Source organism: Pleurodeles waltl, chromosome 2_2 (genome assembly GCF_031143425.1).
Source record: "Pleurodeles waltl isolate 20211129_DDA chromosome 2_2, aPleWal1.hap1.20221129, whole genome shotgun sequence".
NCBI lineage: Eukaryota > Metazoa > Chordata > Amphibia > Caudata > Salamandridae > Pleurodeles > Pleurodeles waltl.
This window is the reverse complement of record NC_090439.1, coordinates 811,714,024-811,732,863: the sequence shown is the minus strand read 5'-3', so window position 1 is coordinate 811,732,863 and position 18,840 is coordinate 811,714,024. Positions and strand designations below refer to the sequence as shown.

Here is an 18,840-nt window from a genome sequence, read left to right as displayed (position 1 = left end):
TTACATGATGAAAGTAAAACATTTTCTGCACAACATTTTCTGAGTGAAAGTTGTGCACTTTGAAAAGCCCCACTGCGCCTGCGTCAGTATGTGGCTGAAAGCTGCACATTAGGGCTGACAGGGCTCAAAGCCCTTACATTTTCGCAGAACGCAATGACTTCCCTGGCTTATCTCCTCCTCCACCAGAAGCCCTGATTGTAAACAGCCTGGAGCGTTTTTGTTTTTCATCCCGGGTTTATGAAAACTTCATGTCACTCCATATTATTCTCCACCCTTTGCTATTTACTCAAATGGTGGGGTGTGATCAGAAGGGTTCACGTACCAGAGGTCACATTTTATTAAAAGAATGTGGCATTGGGCAAAGAAAATCCCCAGTCTGTGGCAGAGAAATTGAATAAGTACACTAAATAACTCCATCCAGGGCTCTCTGGGAGACAGGAGTGTGACCTGAAGATCTCAAGTCATAAATATGCCAAAGACAACCCTGCACACAAGTAAGTTGGAGCTCTATCTTTTTTACAGACAATAAGAAAAGAATCTGTTCTCTCAGCTCTCCTCTCCTTTCACTGCCTCTGTAGGTGATTTCGTCTCTCAAAGGCAGTAATGGTTCCAGTAATTTATCATGGCTAGTTATTGTTTTATTTCTTCTGCAGACCAATGTAGGGATATGTCAAATTAAACATGTAATTTGCAGCTCAAATAAACGTGTACCTTTTATCACTGAAACTGCTGGATACTGGATGGGTGAGGCAATGTGTGTTTGTTTGAATGTGTTTGCAGGGCTTGACAGAGTGGCTGAGAAAATGTGGGTGTCTGTGTGAATGGCAGTGGATGACAGTGTGGATGAGTAAATGGGTAGGTGACCAAAGGCAGTGGGTGAGTAGGTGAATGGAAATACGTGGGTAGTGAGGCTCTCTCCCAAGGTGCAATTCCGTCTTGTATTTGTGCCCTACCACTGCTTTCAGTCACCAGCCACCACTGCGTGTGTCTAAACTGTAACACTTAAGGCACTATGGGGGTCATTCCAACCCTGGCGGTCGGTGTTAAAGCGGCGGCCAACCCGCCAACAGGCAGGCGGTAAAAAAAATGGAATTCTGACCCTGGCGGAAACCGCCAACAGAGACCGCCACTTTAACACTCCGACCGCCACGGCGGGACAAACAAACAGCGCAGCGGTCACTGCCAACAGACAGGCGGGAGACAATGTACCGCCCACCCTATCACAACCCACCAATCCGCCACCTTATCCGGGGCGGTAGCCCCGCCGATAAAAACACGGCGGAAACAGCCATTAAGAATGGAAAACGCTCACCTCTACACACTCCACAAGGAATCTGGACAGCATGGAACCCAAACTACACATCCTACCAGCTATTGTCTTCCTGCTCCTCTACCAGGAGCACGAATGCCGGCGCAGAAGACAACGGTGAGTACTGCACCTACGACACAGGGGATGGGGGAGGCAAAAAATTACGGGGACACACATACGCGACACACCCACCCTCACCCTCACCCACAACTACATACACATCAATGCAGAGCAACAACTCAGAGTGACACCCCCAAACCCCCAGGAAGAATGCAAAGACAAAATAAAATGATCATGAAATTTGAAGTATATTGTACGGCTAAGTAAAAAAATATATCAAACATCTATAACTATTTATACATATGTAAATTGTCCTGTCCAAATTGGGTATCAGCCATTGTTCGTGGGCCAATGGGCCTAAACACATGGGCAAAGCCCACACAGGATACCCGACTCCAATGGAGAGAACACTGCCGGGGCATCAGATAGCAAAACTACAGGCACCTCAGGGGGAAGGGAAGGGGGGGCACCTCAGCCAGATGAGTCCACGACGCCAGATCCACGAGGGGCCTCCATGGCCACTGTGCCATCCTGGGGAGTGCAAAGCCACAGTCTCACAAGTCTCTACAGTGGGTGGATTGCCCACTGTGCCATCCTGGGGAGTGCAAAGCCACAGTCTCACGAGTCTCTACAGTGGGTGGACTGGCCACTGTGCCATCCTGGGGAGTGCAAAGCCACAGTCTCACAAGTGGATTACAGACTCCACTGGTTCTGGAGGAGGCATGGTGCCCAGAGTGCTTCGTGCAGCCCTGCCGACACAGATGCAGGCCTGCCACTTCGGCCAATGGGCCAGCGGTGCTTGAGACGGCGGTGCCCAGCGGAGCGGTGCAGAGACGGCGGTGCCCAGCGGAGCGGTGCTTGAGTTGAAGGGCCCAGCGGAGCGGTGCAGAGACGGCGGTGCCCAGCGGAGCAGTGCTTGAGTTGAAGGGCCCAGCGGAGCGGTGCAGAGACGGCGGTGCCCAGCGGAGCGGTGCTTGAGATGAAGGGCCCAGCGGAGCGGTGCTTGACATGAAGGGCCCTGTTCAGCGGTGCTTGACTTGAAGGGCCCTGTTCAGCGGTTCTTGAGACGGCAGTGCCCTGTTCAGCGGTTCTTGAGACGGCGGTGCCCTGTTCAGCGGTTCTTGACTTGAAGGGCCCTGTTCAGCGGTGCTTGACTTGAAGGGCCCTGTTCAGCGGTGCTTGACTTGAAGGGCCCTGTTCAGCGGTGCTTGACTTGAAGGGCCCTGTTCAGCGGTTCTTGACTTGAAGGGCCCTGTTCAGCGGTGCTTGACTTGAAGGGCCCTGTTCAGCGGTGCTTGACTTGAAGGGCCCTGTTCAGCGGTGCTTGACATGTGTGTCCAGGTCACCAGATCCGGCCATTACATGGATTTCACTCGCCACCTGACATGTGGCTGCCGGGCCTTTCGTGCACATCTGTCTTCTCGCTTGCGGGGCCCTCCTGTGCTGCCGTCCCGGGCCCGTGGGTGTCCTCCTGCACACCTGGAATGGGGCTGGTGGGGCCCTCTTGGGCAGCTCGCCTGCTGCCCGACTTGTCAGGCGTGCTGCCCTTGCCACCCTTCCCTGCTTGTCTTTTGCGCTTTCCTCCCTGTGGCGGTGTGCCAGGTGGCACCCCACTCCCTGACGGTGCCAGGGTAGTGCTTTTGGAGCCTGCTGTCTTTGGCCTGTCGCGCCGGGCACTGGCTTTCTTGTTTTTTTTTTCAGGGGGTGGGCTGGCCGTCTCTTTACTCCTAGCCGAAGTAGCTGGCCTTGAAGGTGGTGGACTCCAAAATCCTTGGACTATTGTCTTTGTAGGTCCAGGTTTTGTGGTGGCTGAGGTGCTGATTGGAGTCTTATGAGATGGAGGGGGTGGGTCAGTTGTTGGAAAGAGGTCAAGGTTGGAAAGGAAAATCAATTTAGAAAGACAGGGACGGGTAGTTGGAGCCGGTATGGGAGTGGAGGAAGAGGATGTGGCTGTAGGAGAGTGAAGTCTGGTGTCTTTTGGTGCAGGTGCTTGTGCTGGAGGCTGTCGTGAGGTGGATGGCTGTTGGGTGGGTGGCTGCCTGCGTTTGTGTGGTTTGGAAGAGGGGGTGACAGACACACTGGGAGAGGACACAGGGGACGTGGAAATGGTAGTGGGGGTGGTGACTGCACGTGTGCGGAGTGTTCTGGTGGGTGTGCTGGTGATGGACGTAGTGGCTGAAGATGTGGTGCATGCAAGTGTGAGTGGAGACGTCACAGGGAGGGAGGAGGGAGGCGAGGAGGAGGGGGACACAGAGGAGGCAGTGGCTGTTGGCATGTCTGCATGTGGATGTTGCTTGGGTGAATGCTTGTGTGATGTGTGGTGCTTATGTCTGGATGAGCTTCCCTTGGGTGTTGAGGTGTGTGCAGGCTGGTCTGTAGGTGTGTCTGGGATAGGCAGAGGTACAGGGGAGTGGGACTGGGTTGAGGAAGTTGGAGGAGAGAGGCAGGAGACAGGGACAATGGCTGCCGTCAGTGCTGAGGCCAGAGCGTTGAACGATCGCTGATGGGCAGCCTGACCCGAATGAATGCCCTCCAGGTATGCATTACTCCGGTGCACCTCCCTTTCTACACCCTGGATGGCATTCAAAAGGGTAGACTGCCCAACAATGAGCGTCCTCAGGAGGTCAATGACCTCCTCACTGAGGGCAGCAGGGGTAACTGGGGCAGGGCCTGAGGTGCCTGGGGCGAAGGAGATGCCCACCTTCCTGGGTGAGCGGGCACGGGGCGAAGGCTGAGGGGCTGCTTGGAGGGCGGAGCTGGTGTGCTGGGTGGCGGCTGTACCTGTTGTTGCGGTGGGCACGGATGTTGCCGCCACCACAAGGGAGCTCCCTTCCGAGGACGTGTCTGTGTCGCTGGTGTCACCACGTGTCCCCGCTGTGGAGCTCCCCTCGCCCTCCGTCTCACTGGTGAAATCCGAGTCAGTTGCATGGCCCTCCATGGCCATGTGAGATGCAGCTCCCTCGTGCTCCGATGCCACTTCTCCTCCGCCTGATGATGCTAATGCACACATGAACAGGAAGACCACCAAAAAAGGGGGGTGTGGAGAAACAAAGACATGTTGAGTGGATGCATTGGCGACACCGTTGGCGGAGAGGACAGACACAGAAGCCCCCTGCACTACGCCGCGCACTTGGGGTACACTACTCAATCCGTGGGACATGGCCTACAAGCCTATGGACGACAACTCCACACATAGGTGACACAGGGCCATGAATAGCTGTACTAGGCAACCTACAGAGGTGGGGGGCGGGGGCACATGGCCATGCCTAACGGAGGGGCCTAGCCTACAGAAATCGCCCTGGCCTAGGGATACCCACAGCCCTCCTCCCCCACCCAGACACCTCCAATGTGCGCAAAATCAGCAGAATGTGCTTGTACTCACCCCCTTGTGTCTGCTGTGATGTCCTTACGCGCCCATCCAAATCGGGGTAGGCCACCGCCAGGATCCGGGACATCAGGGGGGTCAAGGTACGACTGGCACCCCTCCTACGTTGGGAGGCCATCCCCAGCAGAGCCTCCGCGGTCTTCCTGCTCCCGCGGCAGATGTCCTCCCACCTCTTCCGGCAGTGGGTGCCCCGTCTGTTGTGGACCCCCAGGGTCCGGACGTCCTTGGCGATGGCACGCCAAATGTCGATTTTCTGATGGGCGCTGACCTATGTGACATGTACAGGGGGAGAAAATAAAAAATCATCACCTTCTGCATGCTCGATGTGAGTGGCCCCCCATCCCCACCCTTGCCATGTGGCACATGCTCTCATCTGTCGTTTGATGCATGCCTCATTCGCTCCCCTCCCCACCATCTTTCATTCACCCCACTCAACCCAGGCATTGGCCACAAAGCATGGTCCCAGTGTACTTACCTGTTGGTCTGGAGGACCGTAGAGTAGCGCATACTGGGGGAGGACCCCATCCACGAGTTTCTCCAATTCTTCAGAAGTGAAGGCAGGGGCCCTTTCCCCAGTCGCAGCAGCCATTGTCTCTTCCAGACCGAGGTCACAGCAGCACTTGCAGTATAGGTCCTCTCCTGTGGATGATCAGGTATCGAGTGATTAAGCAGATAGAAAATGGCGGTCACGCCCGCGGCGGTGCGTACCGTGGCGGGGCCGGCGCACATCGTCATTGGCTCCTGAAACCCATAGGGTTCAATGTTAACCAATGCGGCTTTGCGCCGTGGTCTTCGACCGCCACGGTGTGCCAAGCCAGCGCATTGACCTCACATCCCACTGTCGCACTTCACAGGTCAGGCAGCCGCCATTTCAAGGGCCCCCATATCTTAATTTCTACTGCGTCACACATGCCTAGGCCTTGCATCAACACTCATACAAGCCATTCAATGCATTGAGAATCGTGTACTGTGCAAGCTGTGGGAACGTACCTGTGGGTTGATTGACTCGGTGCTCCATGTTGTCCTTCCTAGGCACCGTCTGCTGGGACTTGCGAGGAGATGGAGGAATCTTCCCATGTACAGACCGCTGGTGGACCTGTCGACAATGGAAGAAAGACATGTCATACTGACATACAGGCTTGACAGAGCCACTATACAGGAACTGTGTGCCCAGCTGGAGCCAGACCTGATGTCACCCATCCGCCAACCCACAGGGATCCCCCCTCTAGTGGAGGTTCTGTCAGTACTCCATTTTTTGGCAAGTGGGTCTTTTCAAACAACAGTGGCCATTTCATCAGGGATGTCTCAGCCTATGTTTTCCGAGGTGTTGTCCAGAGTGTTGTCTGCCCTGCTGAAATACATGCGGAGCTACATTGTTTTCCCTGAGGTGGGCAATTTGGCTACAGTGAAGGGTGATTTCTATGCGCTTGGACATATTCCCAACATCATTGGTGCAATTGATGGGACACATGTTGCTTTGGTCCCCCCCAGCACGAGTGAACAGGTGTACAGGAACAGTAAAAGTTATCATTCCATGAATGTCCAGGTGGTCTGTTTGGCTGACCAGTACATCTCCCATGTAAATGCCAAGTTCCCTAGGTCAGTGCATGACGCGTACATCATGCAAAATAGCAGCATCCCTTACGTGATGGAACTACTTCAGAGATACCGTGTGTGGCTAATTGGTGACTCTGGTTACCCCAACCTGTCATGGCTACTGACCCCAGTGAGGAATCCCAGGACAAGGGCAGAGGAACGGTACAATGAGGCCCATGGGCGTACTAGGAGGGTGATCGAGCGGACCTTCGGCCTCCTGAAGGCCAGGTTTAGGTGCCTCCATATGACAGGTGGATCCCTAATGTACTCACCAAAGAAGGTGTGCCATATCATCGTGGCCTGCTGTATGCTTCACAACCTGGCTTTGCGACGCCAGGTGCCTTTCCTGCAGGAGGATGGTCCAGATGGTGGTGTTGTGGCAGCTGTGGAGCCTGCGGAGAGTAAAGAGGAGGAAGACGAAGAGGACGACACAGACAACAGGGACACAGTAATACAGCAGTATTTTCAATGACATACAGGTAAGAATCAACACCGGCATTTTACATTTTCTTAAAGTCTCCTGCCTCTCTACTGTCTGAGTTTCCCCCCAGTGTATGTTAACTGAGTTGTGACTTTCCCTTCCAATATCAGAGATGTGGGCCTCACTTCGTGACCTCTGCTTTGTTTCCCCATGGACTACAGCTGTGTGACAGTGGTATGTTGTCATCACAATGTAACTGGACATTTTGGCACGGTTCTGTGTAATACATTTGTTCCAAAATACAGGCAGACTCCAGATTATTTTTGTGCAATAAGTGTGTTTATTTAAGTGCTCAATTTTGGGTAATGGTTGCAATTCGGTGATGGGTGATGGTGGAGGAATGTCCATGGCAGAGTCCAGATTTTCAGTCTCACAGGTGCATTGTCCATATGCCTGTGGAAGGTGGAGCTGGGGCAGTTTAAGGTTGGACAGGGTGACAATGTGGGACAGTGGGATGACAATCAGGGGGTATACTTTCCTGGCGGGGGTCATGGCATCCTACTCTGTCTTCTTCCTAGATCTCAGGCCCCGCTTGCGGGGTGGTTCTCCTTCTACAGGGGGTGGGGTTCTGGTGGCCTGTTGTTCTTGTGTCGGGGCCTCCTGTCCACTAGCGCCGGCGGAGGTGGTAGCCTGTTCTTCGTCCATGCTAGTGACAGGGGCCCTTTGTGGTGCCACATGGTCCCGCAATGTGCTGACAATCTGATTGAGAGCCACAACGATGGTGCCCATTGCGGAACTGATGTTTCTGAGTTCTTCCCTGAACCCCATAAACTGTTCCGCCTGCAGTACCTGGATCTCCTGGAACCTGGCCAGGACCGTCGCCATCTTCTCCTGGGAGCGGTGGTATGCTCCCATGATGGAGGATAGGGCCTCGTGGAGAGTGGGTTCCCTGGGCCTGTCCCCCCCCTGTCGCACAGTAGCCCTCCCAGTTCCCCTGTTTCCCTGGGCCTCTGTCCCCTGGACCGTGTGCCGACTACCACTGCCCCCAGGTCCCTGTTGTTGTTGGGATGGTGGGTTAACCTGGGTGCCCTGTAGTGGTGGACACACTGCTGATTGACGTGTCCTGGAGACAGAGGCATGGGCCCGCTGGGTGGGTGCTGTGCTGGTGTTCCCAGAGGGGGGTAGGTCTGCTGTGGCCTGTGGCTGTCTGAGGGGAACCAACTGTCCTGAGGTCCCCGATGGGTCAGGCTGGTCATCTGGGTCCAGGGAGACAGAGCTGCTGTCATCACTGTGGGCCTCTTCTGGGGGTGGAATGGACATTTCTGGACCCTCCTGGGCGGTGTTGTGGCGTTCGGGTCCTGCAGGGGTATAAGATTATGGTTATTGCTTCTGTGTGTGCCATAGCGTGCAATGGGTGGCTGCCCGTGTACCCCAGTGCTGGCATTCCCTTGTGGGGGCTGTTGTGACAGTGGTTTGGGGGGGGATGGGTATGTGCAGTGGGCATGCTTAGGTGATGGGTGTCCATGGTTTGTGGTCGCATGCAGGGCTTGGTGTTGGGATGGGTGGGTTGTGATGGTGAGACATTAGCAAGGAGGATGTGTAATGGGGTGGGGGTATGATTTGGCATGCCGGTGGGTGGGGGGGGATGAAGTAGTTGAGATTAGACTTACCAGAGTCCATTCCTCCGCCTACTCCTGCGAGGCCCTCACGATGCAGGATCGCCAAGACCTGTTCCTCCTATGTTGTAAATTCTGGGGGTTGAGGTGGGGGTCCGCCGCCAGTCTTCTGCACCGCGATGTTGTGTCTGGATACCATGGAACGCACCTTCCCCCGTAGGTCGTTCCACCGCTTCCTGATGTCGTCCCAATTTCGTGGATGCTGACCCACAGCGTTGACCCTGTCCACTATTCTTTGCCATAGCTCCATCTTCCTGGCAATGGGGGTGTGCTGCACCTGTGTCCCGAAGAGCTGGGGCTCTACCCGAACTATTTCCTCCACCATGACCCTGAGTTCAGCGTCTGAAAACCTGGGGTGTCTTTGGGGTGCCATGGGGTGGTGTGGATGAGGTGTGGGGTGGTGTTTGTGGTGATGAGTGTGGTGAGTGTGGTGGTGTGTGGTGTTTTGTGCGTCGATGTTGTGTGAGTGATGGTGTAATGTGCCTGTGAATGCTCTGTACTAGCTGGTGGTGTCTCTCTCTGGCCTTAGTCAATAAATGGTGGTCGTAGGGGTTTGTGGGTGATGTGGGTGTGTGTTTTATATTGTGTTGGGTGTGTGGGAGTGGTGTTTGTATGTGTATCAAGTGTGTGTATTTCAAAATGTCCAATGTGGCAGTGTTTTGGAGCTGTGTGTGTATTTTGACCGCGGCGGTGTGTATCGCCAATGGAATACCGCGGTTGAAAGACCGCCGCGTGGATTCGTGGGTCGGAATGGAATGGGCGTATTTCTGTTGGCGTGACGGTGGAGGTTTGGTCATCGCCAGTTTTTCGCTGGCCGTTAGTGTGGCGGACTTTTGTGGATGTCGGGTTTTTGGCGGTTTGCCTTTTGCTGGTCAGAATGACCGTGGCGGTTTCCCGCGGCCGCGGCGGTGTTATGGCGGTCTTCTGACCGGCGGTAAGCGCCTTTTACCGCCGAGGTCAGAATGACCCCCTATGTTTACTGAACTAGTGTGTGTCTGTCTCACTTCTGCTATGAGCACTAAAGTACACACACTAAACACACGTCTTTCATTTTCATGAAAAGCACTTTGAAGGCCTTAAGGTACCTTCACCTTTCACTGCCCCCATAAATACACAGGTAAGAGAAAGTGCCTAGAACAAATCGAAATTCACTTTTGCTTGGCAATTCTCATACCAATACAATTTCAGGCCTCAATTTGTCGTTCCAGAACTGAAACCTGTCTAGTCCATTGAACTAGTTGATGTTTAAAACATTTCTACCATATAATCTTTAATGTTATGTCCCAAAAAATAGTTGCCTCATTGGAAAGCTTTCTCTGCAATCCAACTGAATGCAGCTCTCCAGTATGATCTACATTGTTATTGCTGCATTGACATTCGTGATAGCACTCAAGTCATATTTGAGGCGTCATGATGTGTCCTGTAAGTTCTGTTGCGAAATGTATACTGCTAGAACTGTGCTTGGTTTGTGAAAAAATAAGTACCCGGACCCACCTTAATTCTTGAAATTGTTCCAAAACTCCCTCCCCCCACTGCTCCCACTCTCCAGTACTGGTCGCACCCACTGTAAGCGTGGGTGCCACCCACCCCTCCAACAGGTCCATTTTCACAGGTGGGCAAGGACTGTGCTTAATTTTTAGCTTAGTGCACAATTCTATGCAATTAGTTTACCAGACATCATACCGTTTTAAAACATTTTATTACACATATCTGAACCAAAATGGTGGGGAAATCATCTGCTCTGTTCAATAAAACTTAGCAAAATCAGATACACTAGGACCAAGTAAACACTTGTCATTGAAAATAGTGGTGTGAGTTTGGCTGACGCTTTCCCACCAAAACCAACCCTCATAAATGTTCTAAATATGGAATTGTACGTCTGCCTACTTTTTCATTCAGAACAACCTATTTTAGAGAAATAAACAATTATATAAATGCCCTTCAGAAAGTTGATATTACTTCTTTCTCTTAAAGCAACATATGCCCATTGTTCATGATTTCAGGAAGCTGATATAATAACTCAATTCTCTGACAGCTTCATCTTTGTTTTGAAAGTAGAAGCCTGCTGTTTTCATAATATTGTGCCAGCGCATGTAAGATGCTATGCCAGCACATATACAGAGACGGAATATTTCCCAATATTTAGCCACCTGCCAATCAGCCTAGTTTACATTTCACAGTGTCATCCTTTTAAGGCATCTGATGAATTTCCAAATCGTAAAATTGCAAAACCTGTTCGCTGTTTATATGTGCTCAAATACAATTGTAAATGAAAATGACTTCCTTTACTGAGATGAGGTCTTCCCTTTTGTTCGTGACAATTACCATCTGTCAAAAATACAAAAGGAGATGAGAGGAATGCTTGCAATTCGTCTAATTCTGGCAATCCTTCAAAGCTGCATTCCAACCCATCGTCCTTTTGTCCACCATGCCACCTCAGTTTAGACCCAGTCATATGCAAATCATTCTTGACCCAGCTCCAATAGGAACAGTTCACACCGAACTTTCTGGCCAGTCCTCCCTGAACCAGAACACAAGTAATGCAAGACTGGTTGCACCCTGATTGAGGATCTTCAGTTGAGTGAAGCTACCTTCCTGCCACATTTGGTGTAATTCCGTCTAGCAGTTGGGGCTCTAGTCATGTCTAAAATCTTTATGGGAATTAAAATGGGAAGTGCATTTTTTTAACATCCCCACCCTTTTTCTTGGCCCCTGCTTGACAGATCACCCCGAAACTTCCCATGTTCAACAAGATTCTTCGGCACACTATTTGGGAAAATTTCGTAAAGATTTGTCAAACAGTTGCAAAGATATAGACAAGTCAAAAAACATGTAAACATTTGTTCTTTGGAAACTAGGTCCTAACTATAACTACCAACTGCCAGTAGGATGTACACTATGGGGGTCATTCCGACCCTGGCGGTCCTTGACCGCCAGGGCCGGGGACAGCGGGAGCACCGCCAACAGGCTGGCGGTGCTCCCTTGGGCATTCTGACCGCGGCGGTACAGCCGCGGTCAGAAACGGAAAACCGGCGGTGTACCACCGGTTTTCCGCTGCCCATGGGGATTCCGACCCCCATACCGCCATCCTGTTCCTGGCGGTTTTGGCCGCCAGGAACAGGATGGCGGTATGGGGTGTCGTGGGGCCCCTGGACGCCCCTGCAGTGCCCATGCCAATGGCATGGGCACTGCAGGGGCCCCCGTAACAGGGCCCCACTGAGAATTTCAGTGTCTGCCAAGCAGACACTGAAATTCGCGACGGGTGCAACTGCACCCGTCGCACGCCTTCAACTCCGCCGGCTCCATTCGGAGCCGGCTTCCTCGTTGAAGGCGCTTTCCCGCTGGGCTGGCGGGCGGCCTTCTGGCGGTCGCCCGCCAGCCCAGCGGGAAAGCCAGAATGGCCGCGGTGCGGTCATTCGGCGGCTCCCGCCGGCCCTGCGGTTACCGCGGCCGGCGGGAGTCAGAATGACCCCCTATCTCCCCTATGTGTAACATATACTCAAGGATCACCTGGATAAAAAAAATCAAGATAGCAAATAATTTAAAAGTGCTTTGTCGCTATTTGAGAACTCAGAGAACTCAGAATAAGTGCCCTCATTTTTGTTTTTAACTGTACTAACCATAATTTCATTGGGAATAAAACCCTCTCATTTTTATAATTTCTGAAGGAAATGCTCAGGTATTACAGGTTTGATTACATCAGATAATGCCAGGCACGCCACACTTTTGTAATAAATATAGAATGTTAGTAATCTAGCTGTTTTTAGAATACTGTGGGGAGGCAGAAGTCAGGGGCACGGACTTGGATAGTTGACCACGCTGGGCAGACAGAAGGTGCAGTGGCAGCACAAAGGACAATGAAGGTCAGGGGAAAGGGAGACCGGGGCAACAAACCAACCAGGCAGGACCGGCAAGAGAGGCTGTGGCAATATAAAAGACCATTGAGGGCAGAAGGAAGAGTCAGTGGCAGTACAATCATACATGCCAACACGCCTGACTTGGGAAGGAGACTCAAAATCTTTTTAAGCCCAAAAGGGCTTTATTGAATCATGAAGGGCAGGAGGAATGGGGTAGGGACATGGACTTGGATATCAGAGGACAGGAGAGAGATGTGCAGGGACACCAAACTAACCTTACAGGGCAGGCATCAGGGGTTGCAGCAGCAAAATACACCACACAGGGCGCGCAGGATGGCAGTGCCGCACAACGAACCATGGAAAGTGTTGTGAGCATATGAGTAAAAAAAATATACCACAAGAACAATGGTATCCAGCCAGATAGGAACATATTAACCTCTACTGTTTTTGTAAATAATGTATTTTATATATATATACATATATATGTATTGTGATATATATTAACTTTTACAGTATTACACATTTAATGTAACTATATATATACTTTGATACACTCCAACTTACCTTAGAATGTTGGTCATTGGACCAGCCGGGAGTTTGCCACAGAATGTTGGAAATGCTTAGTTGGTTAGATTTGTGTGAGGAGTCTTGAATAAACATCCTCAAAGCTTCCTGCTTCGTTGTGATTACTACAGAAAGCAATAGGAAGGGGACCGGCTAAGCACTTGGACAACAGAAAGCAGAGGAAAAAGAAGCAATGGCAGCAAGCTGACAATTCTGGACAGACAGGAGGCACAGTTGCAGCATAACAGGCCATGAAGGGCAGGAGGGAGGGAGCAGGGGCATGACAACGGACCAGACAAAGGTGGAGGGAGGGGATAGGAGCCTCCTCATAACACAAACGGAGGGCAGGGGTAAGGGGCTGGGCTGGAGCAGAAAGCTGACCATGGAGAGCAGGCAGGATGGGCACTGGAAGCACAACACACCATGGAGAGTAATGGTCAAACTATAATGGCATACACTCAATGGAGGGAAGGTGGAAGGGGGCCAGGGGCAGCAAGCTGACCAGGTGGGAGGGGCTGTGGCAGCACAGAAGTCCATGCATTGCAAGTGGGAGGGTTAGTGGCAGCACATAGACCATGGTGGGCAAGAGGGAGGGGGCAAGTCATGCACAAAGGACCATGGAGGACAGAAGGGACTGGTGGGGGCTGGACAGACAAGAGAGGGCAGGGGAAGGGGCTTCACAACACACCATAAGGGATAGGCAGGAGGAGTAGTTGCAGCACAACAGAGCACGGAGGGCAGAAGGGATTGGCAGCAAAATGGACCATGGAGGGCAGGAAGGAGGGCATAGGGGAATGGAACTAGCACTAGCAGGGTGGAGGTGGCAGGATCAGGCGACAGTCATCTGACCCTAGGCAGGTGGGAGGGGCAGTGACAGCTCAACAGAACACTCAGAGTAGATAGGAGGGGCAGTCGCAGGTCCATAGACCATGATGGCCAAAAAGGGGGGAGCAGAGACAAGCACACAGACATCAGAGGACAGGGGGAAGGAGGTTAGGGGCAGCAAGCTAAGCACAGAGGCTAAGCAGGGGGGTAAAGATGGGGCATAGAATTTGGCAATGGAGGGCAGCAGGAGCGGAGAGGGCCATCAAGCTAAATGGAGGGCAGAGGCAGCACATCAGACCATGGAGTGTAGGCGGGAGGTGGCTGGTGCATGGACTCAGAAAACAGAGGGTACGGAGGAGATGGATGGGACAGCAGGCTACCTGTTCAGGGCAGGTGGGAAGGGCAGTGGCACACACTGCTGTATTAGGGAGCAGTGGTATGGATTTGGACAAAGGATGGCAAGGAGGAGGGGGGCAGGAGCAGCAAGCTTAGGTGGGGGTAGCACAGTGCCTGGCCAGGCCCTGCGTCCAACTCACCCTCACTGTGCATCGCGATGGGCCTTTTACTTAACATTTAAAAAAAAACTCGAAATTCACTGAAAAGTCCAAAGTTATAGGGACTTTATAGTTAAGAAAGAGAATTTTTTAAAAACACAGAAATTCACTAAAAAAACAAAGGTTACAGGGACGTTATACTTAGGTTCAGATTTTTTACATGCACAAAACCATAGAAATAGCGCTGTTATGGTTAGAGTTAGAGTTGTTTCAAGTAACTATAACTCTTGCCCTGAAGTAACTAGAACTCTTGCCATGTACTGCTATCTAACGCAGATATTAAATCACTCATGGCATCTTCTATGGCATCATTGATAATATCACTGTAACATTTGCAGTAAAATTAATAATGAGAAAACTGTGCACGGAGACTTATAGTTACCTTAGGGCACGAGTTATAGATACTTGAAATAATTAACAGCTGAATTTCTATGGTTTTGTGTGGGTAAAATCTGCACCTAACTATAACGTACCTGTAACCTTTGTTTTTTTTTATGAAAAAAAAAATGATCTATATATATATATATATATATATATATATATATATATATATATATATATATATATTTATATATATATATATTTGTCAGTTGGAGAGAAACTACAAAACACCACTAACTATGTTATTCCAGAAATTTCGTGTATTTTTTATTTATTTATGTGAAATATATTAACTATTACAAAACAAACTAAAATGATGGATGGAGTGTTGAAACTTTACAAACACTCACCCCCAGTCACAGGTCTGGGTTTAATCCATCGTTATTTTGCTCGCTACGTCACTCCAGTTTGGACCCAGCCATATGCAAAATAGGCTTGACCCTGTTCCCCATGGGACCAGTTCAGCCCGAACTGCTAGGCCAAGTCCTCCCTGGACAGGAAACAAGCATCCTGGGACCAGTTTCAGAATATCACCCTTCATCAGCCAGGCTAGCTTGAATCCAGTGGCGCAGCAAGCAAGGGACCATGTCTGGGCATACCCCTGCCACATAGGGCACACAAAGCAACATCACAAAACAAAATAAAATGATGGACAGGGGGTTGAAACTTTTCGAACACTCACCCCCAGCCACAGATCTGGCTTTAATCCATCTTCCATTTCAAGATGCACTTTATTAGTAATTTCATTATTTTGGATGATTCATTAGATTATCCCTGTGATTCTTTAATCAGAAGTCATTTCGTCCAGCTGCAGTCAATGCATTTTTATTACTACTAGCACTTTAGAGCTGGTTGACAGTTATGCATTAACACTTTATTAATGTTATTTTGAAAGTACTAAAATATGATACTAAATACTAAATTGTGTACATTCTGTATTGTAAATTATATAACTTGTCTTTTAAAGACTGACACAATAAAGTAATGCTACTACTGTGTTCTAGTTCAGGAAGGACTTTGCCTGATAGTTAGGACTGAACTGTTCCTACAGAGCATGGTCAGGACTGATTTGTGTGTTTGAGTTGCCACCTGTCACCAAAAACCACAGTGCTGAATCAGAGTTTTTCAATACTGCCAATTTCCCGACATTTTATGCAACTCTATTATCATTATTTATTTATTGTGGGCACGCAGTGACAAAGACATTGCAAACACCATGAGTGTAATAAATAACCAGTGCAGCACACCATCCCCATCACAAGTACAAAACAGACTACTTCAAAAACATACACATATATCTTCAATATGCCAGGTATACGTATTAAATAAGAATATTATAACATCCTTGCTGAACAGCACGTTTCGTATAAGTTATTTTCATCAAACATGTACTGTAACTGCAAACAGCTCAAATCTGGGAGTAGTATACATGCGTCGGTTACCCTGCCTCGAATGTATTTCATGTACGCATGCTACCTTCCTCAGTTCAGACAGTGGTGCCAAGGCAATGAACACGGATCGCATCCTGGCATCCATACTTGACAGCCCTACTGTCCTAGGACTGAGGCTACTTTTCTTTTGGAAACCACCGCCATTTTGTTATCACCCTGCTGCTTTTAGGAAAATCTGTTGATTGCACCTGTCCAGAGGTCAAAGCCAGCTCCATGAGCAAAAACAGAGCGACCAATAACCATCTGAAATCCTAGTCTTAAAGTAGCTTTACTTACTAAATGACAACACTACAGTGGTGTAATGCAAAATCCCCCCGCCCCTGCAAAATGTGATGAGGGGCCCTAGAGACCCTCACAAAGGGTTGGGGGCCCCTACTCTGCAGGAGCCTGCATTACGCCCCTGCCCTGGGGACACGGGGTACCTTTTGCTGGGCCTTGATCTGCAAGCAGTATTACATTGAGTGCTGCGTTTTTGTTTCTTTCTGCTCGGGAAAGCAGAGTGGTTTTCCTGTGCATTTAATTGTTTCTTATCCCATGCTGTTGCACGCATTCTGTTGAACATGCAAAGGCATGACTTAAGGACTGAGGGAGAGCCTTGAAAACAAGGAATCCTGCCACCTTGCCCCCCTCCCCACCACCGACAACTTCAGCTCAGCAAGGGCTATGGCGGGGGCCTCCGTTGTGCCCTTGCAAAATGACACTGTCCCTCTGGTAAAATGGTTCTTAGCGAGGTTAAGGCTGGCCACAGTACTCAAAGAACTAGTGTTCATGTCATTTATTTATGATGAAATCTGGACCAGAAGTCACTTGGTAGTGATTTCTGGTCTAATCCATAATAATTAAAGGATACAAAAGAATTTCCGGCAACACTAAGGAGAAAATCAATGCACATTCCCATAGTATTCCTAAATCTAATAATGATTAAAGGTGCTCATACACTAAAACACATTGTTGCCATGATGTGCCTCCCAGAATTCCCAACAGAAGACCAGTAACAAGGACAAAAGAAACAAAGATAGCAGAGCACATAAATTATTGTTGATATACAAATATGAAGAACTAATTTCGACTGCTGAAGAAAGATAGGAGTTCCAAAATACTCCTACAATAATAATCTTACATTAACAACAATGGTGTATGTTCTCTTACTAACAAATACATATAAATTCCTACACACATGTAAAATATTTTTTATTAACAAAAACACATAAAATACTTATCATAGCACCACAAACAAACTGATACAATGAAAATGCACAAAAGAATAACTGTCACAGAAGACGTAATATATTCTTACTGAAATAATGAAAGCTTGAAGTAAATGGGTCTAGAAGATGTATGTTGAGCCCCCATATAGCGTCAGCCGACATGTGTTTAGTCCAAAACTGGACTTCTTCAAGGCTTAATTCTCCATAGGTTCTTGAATCCCAAAACGATATCCAACACTTAGTAAGAATAACTACTGTGCCAATTAGTTGAGATAAATCCCGAACACAAATTTTTCTGTTGAGAATTCTACTTCAACTACCAGATTCTCAGCTAGTCCCAAAAGAAGAAAGTATTTGCATGTATCTCAAAAGTAAAGAAGAACGTCACGTTTGACCATTCTTCTACCTGTATATTCACATCTTGAGCGTCGTGAGTACGAGTCGCGTTTCACTACATCCCGAGACCGTCTCAATCCTTAAGAATTGTATACTAATTAGTGCTTTTGAAACCTAAAAAAATCATAATCCTTCTTCTCACAGACTGTTGGCATATATTTCGCTTCGCTGAGCCTGTAGCCAGGGTGTGGCAAATTCATGTCGCTCTCAGTTGAACTTGTAAGATTAATTTGTAGCTCGAGAAAGATACACGTCAAAGGCCAAACTTGTGCATCAAGCTTTTCTGGATGGGTAAGAAAGATCTGGCACACATGCTGTCAATTTGTTATGTAAAATCTGTCTGATTTGTTAGGCTCTTGCTGAAGTTCAGAATGAAATTTAATTTCTCTCAACTCTGTTTTGATATTGTGTTCTTTAGATTGACAGAAAAGAAATGAAGAAAAACTATTGGAGCTCTGCAAAATGTCAGGTTGGTATATCTAAATTCTAGGTTTTCTGTGTGTATCTGTTTTCTGGCACTGCATTCTTGTCCCATTCTGTGCCTTCATACAGGCACACATGCGCAAAGGGGAGTCATACACATGTTTGTTTAGGAATTATACTCTATGCAGCACATGCACTAACTCAGTAACTCCATGATCTACTGCAGTGGTTTTTTATCTATGGTCTGAGAACTACAGGGTGTCTGCAAATCCTAATCGGCGGGCCCGCGGATGCTTAGAAAATTAAATAATATCAACAGCTTCATAAACTGTATATAAACAAAGAAGCAAAATGTACAATTGAAAATGTTAAAACGTTTTTTTAAATATGAAGAAATTTGAAATTGGAGGCTAAAATTAAATAAGTATCCTTAGATTCATTTGTGATAGTAGTGCAATGCATTAAACAGAACATAGTATGGGCAATGAGTGGAGTCAATTGACTCTATAAATGCTCTAACCATCCTAATAAATGTTTTATTTCTTTCTTTATTTATTTTATTTTAAATATTTCTATGTGAATTAACAGAAATATTTCATCATTTGTTTGATGAGTGCTTGTTTCTGTATTTTTTTTGCCTTTCAAATCATCGTAAATGCTTAGAGCAGTGTCCCCGGCTTCCAGTAATGACTCAGTGGGGGCCCTAGATTACAATAATGTTCAATGTTTCAGGA

The 18,840-nt window shown here is 48.8% G+C and overlaps 1 protein-coding gene across 1 annotated transcript in view; it reads left to right on the top strand.

Annotated features, from left to right (window-relative positions):
• The window catches only part of CNGB3 (cyclic nucleotide gated channel subunit beta 3), a 749,182-nt gene that overhangs the window by 376,695 nt on the left and 353,647 nt on the right, over positions 1-18,840 (top strand). The window contains exon 8 of the mRNA XM_069219226.1: positions 18,102-18,152. Within this exon, the coding sequence (XP_069075327.1) occupies positions 18,102-18,152 (51 nt within the window). The remainder of the gene's footprint in view (positions 1-18,101; positions 18,153-18,840) is intronic.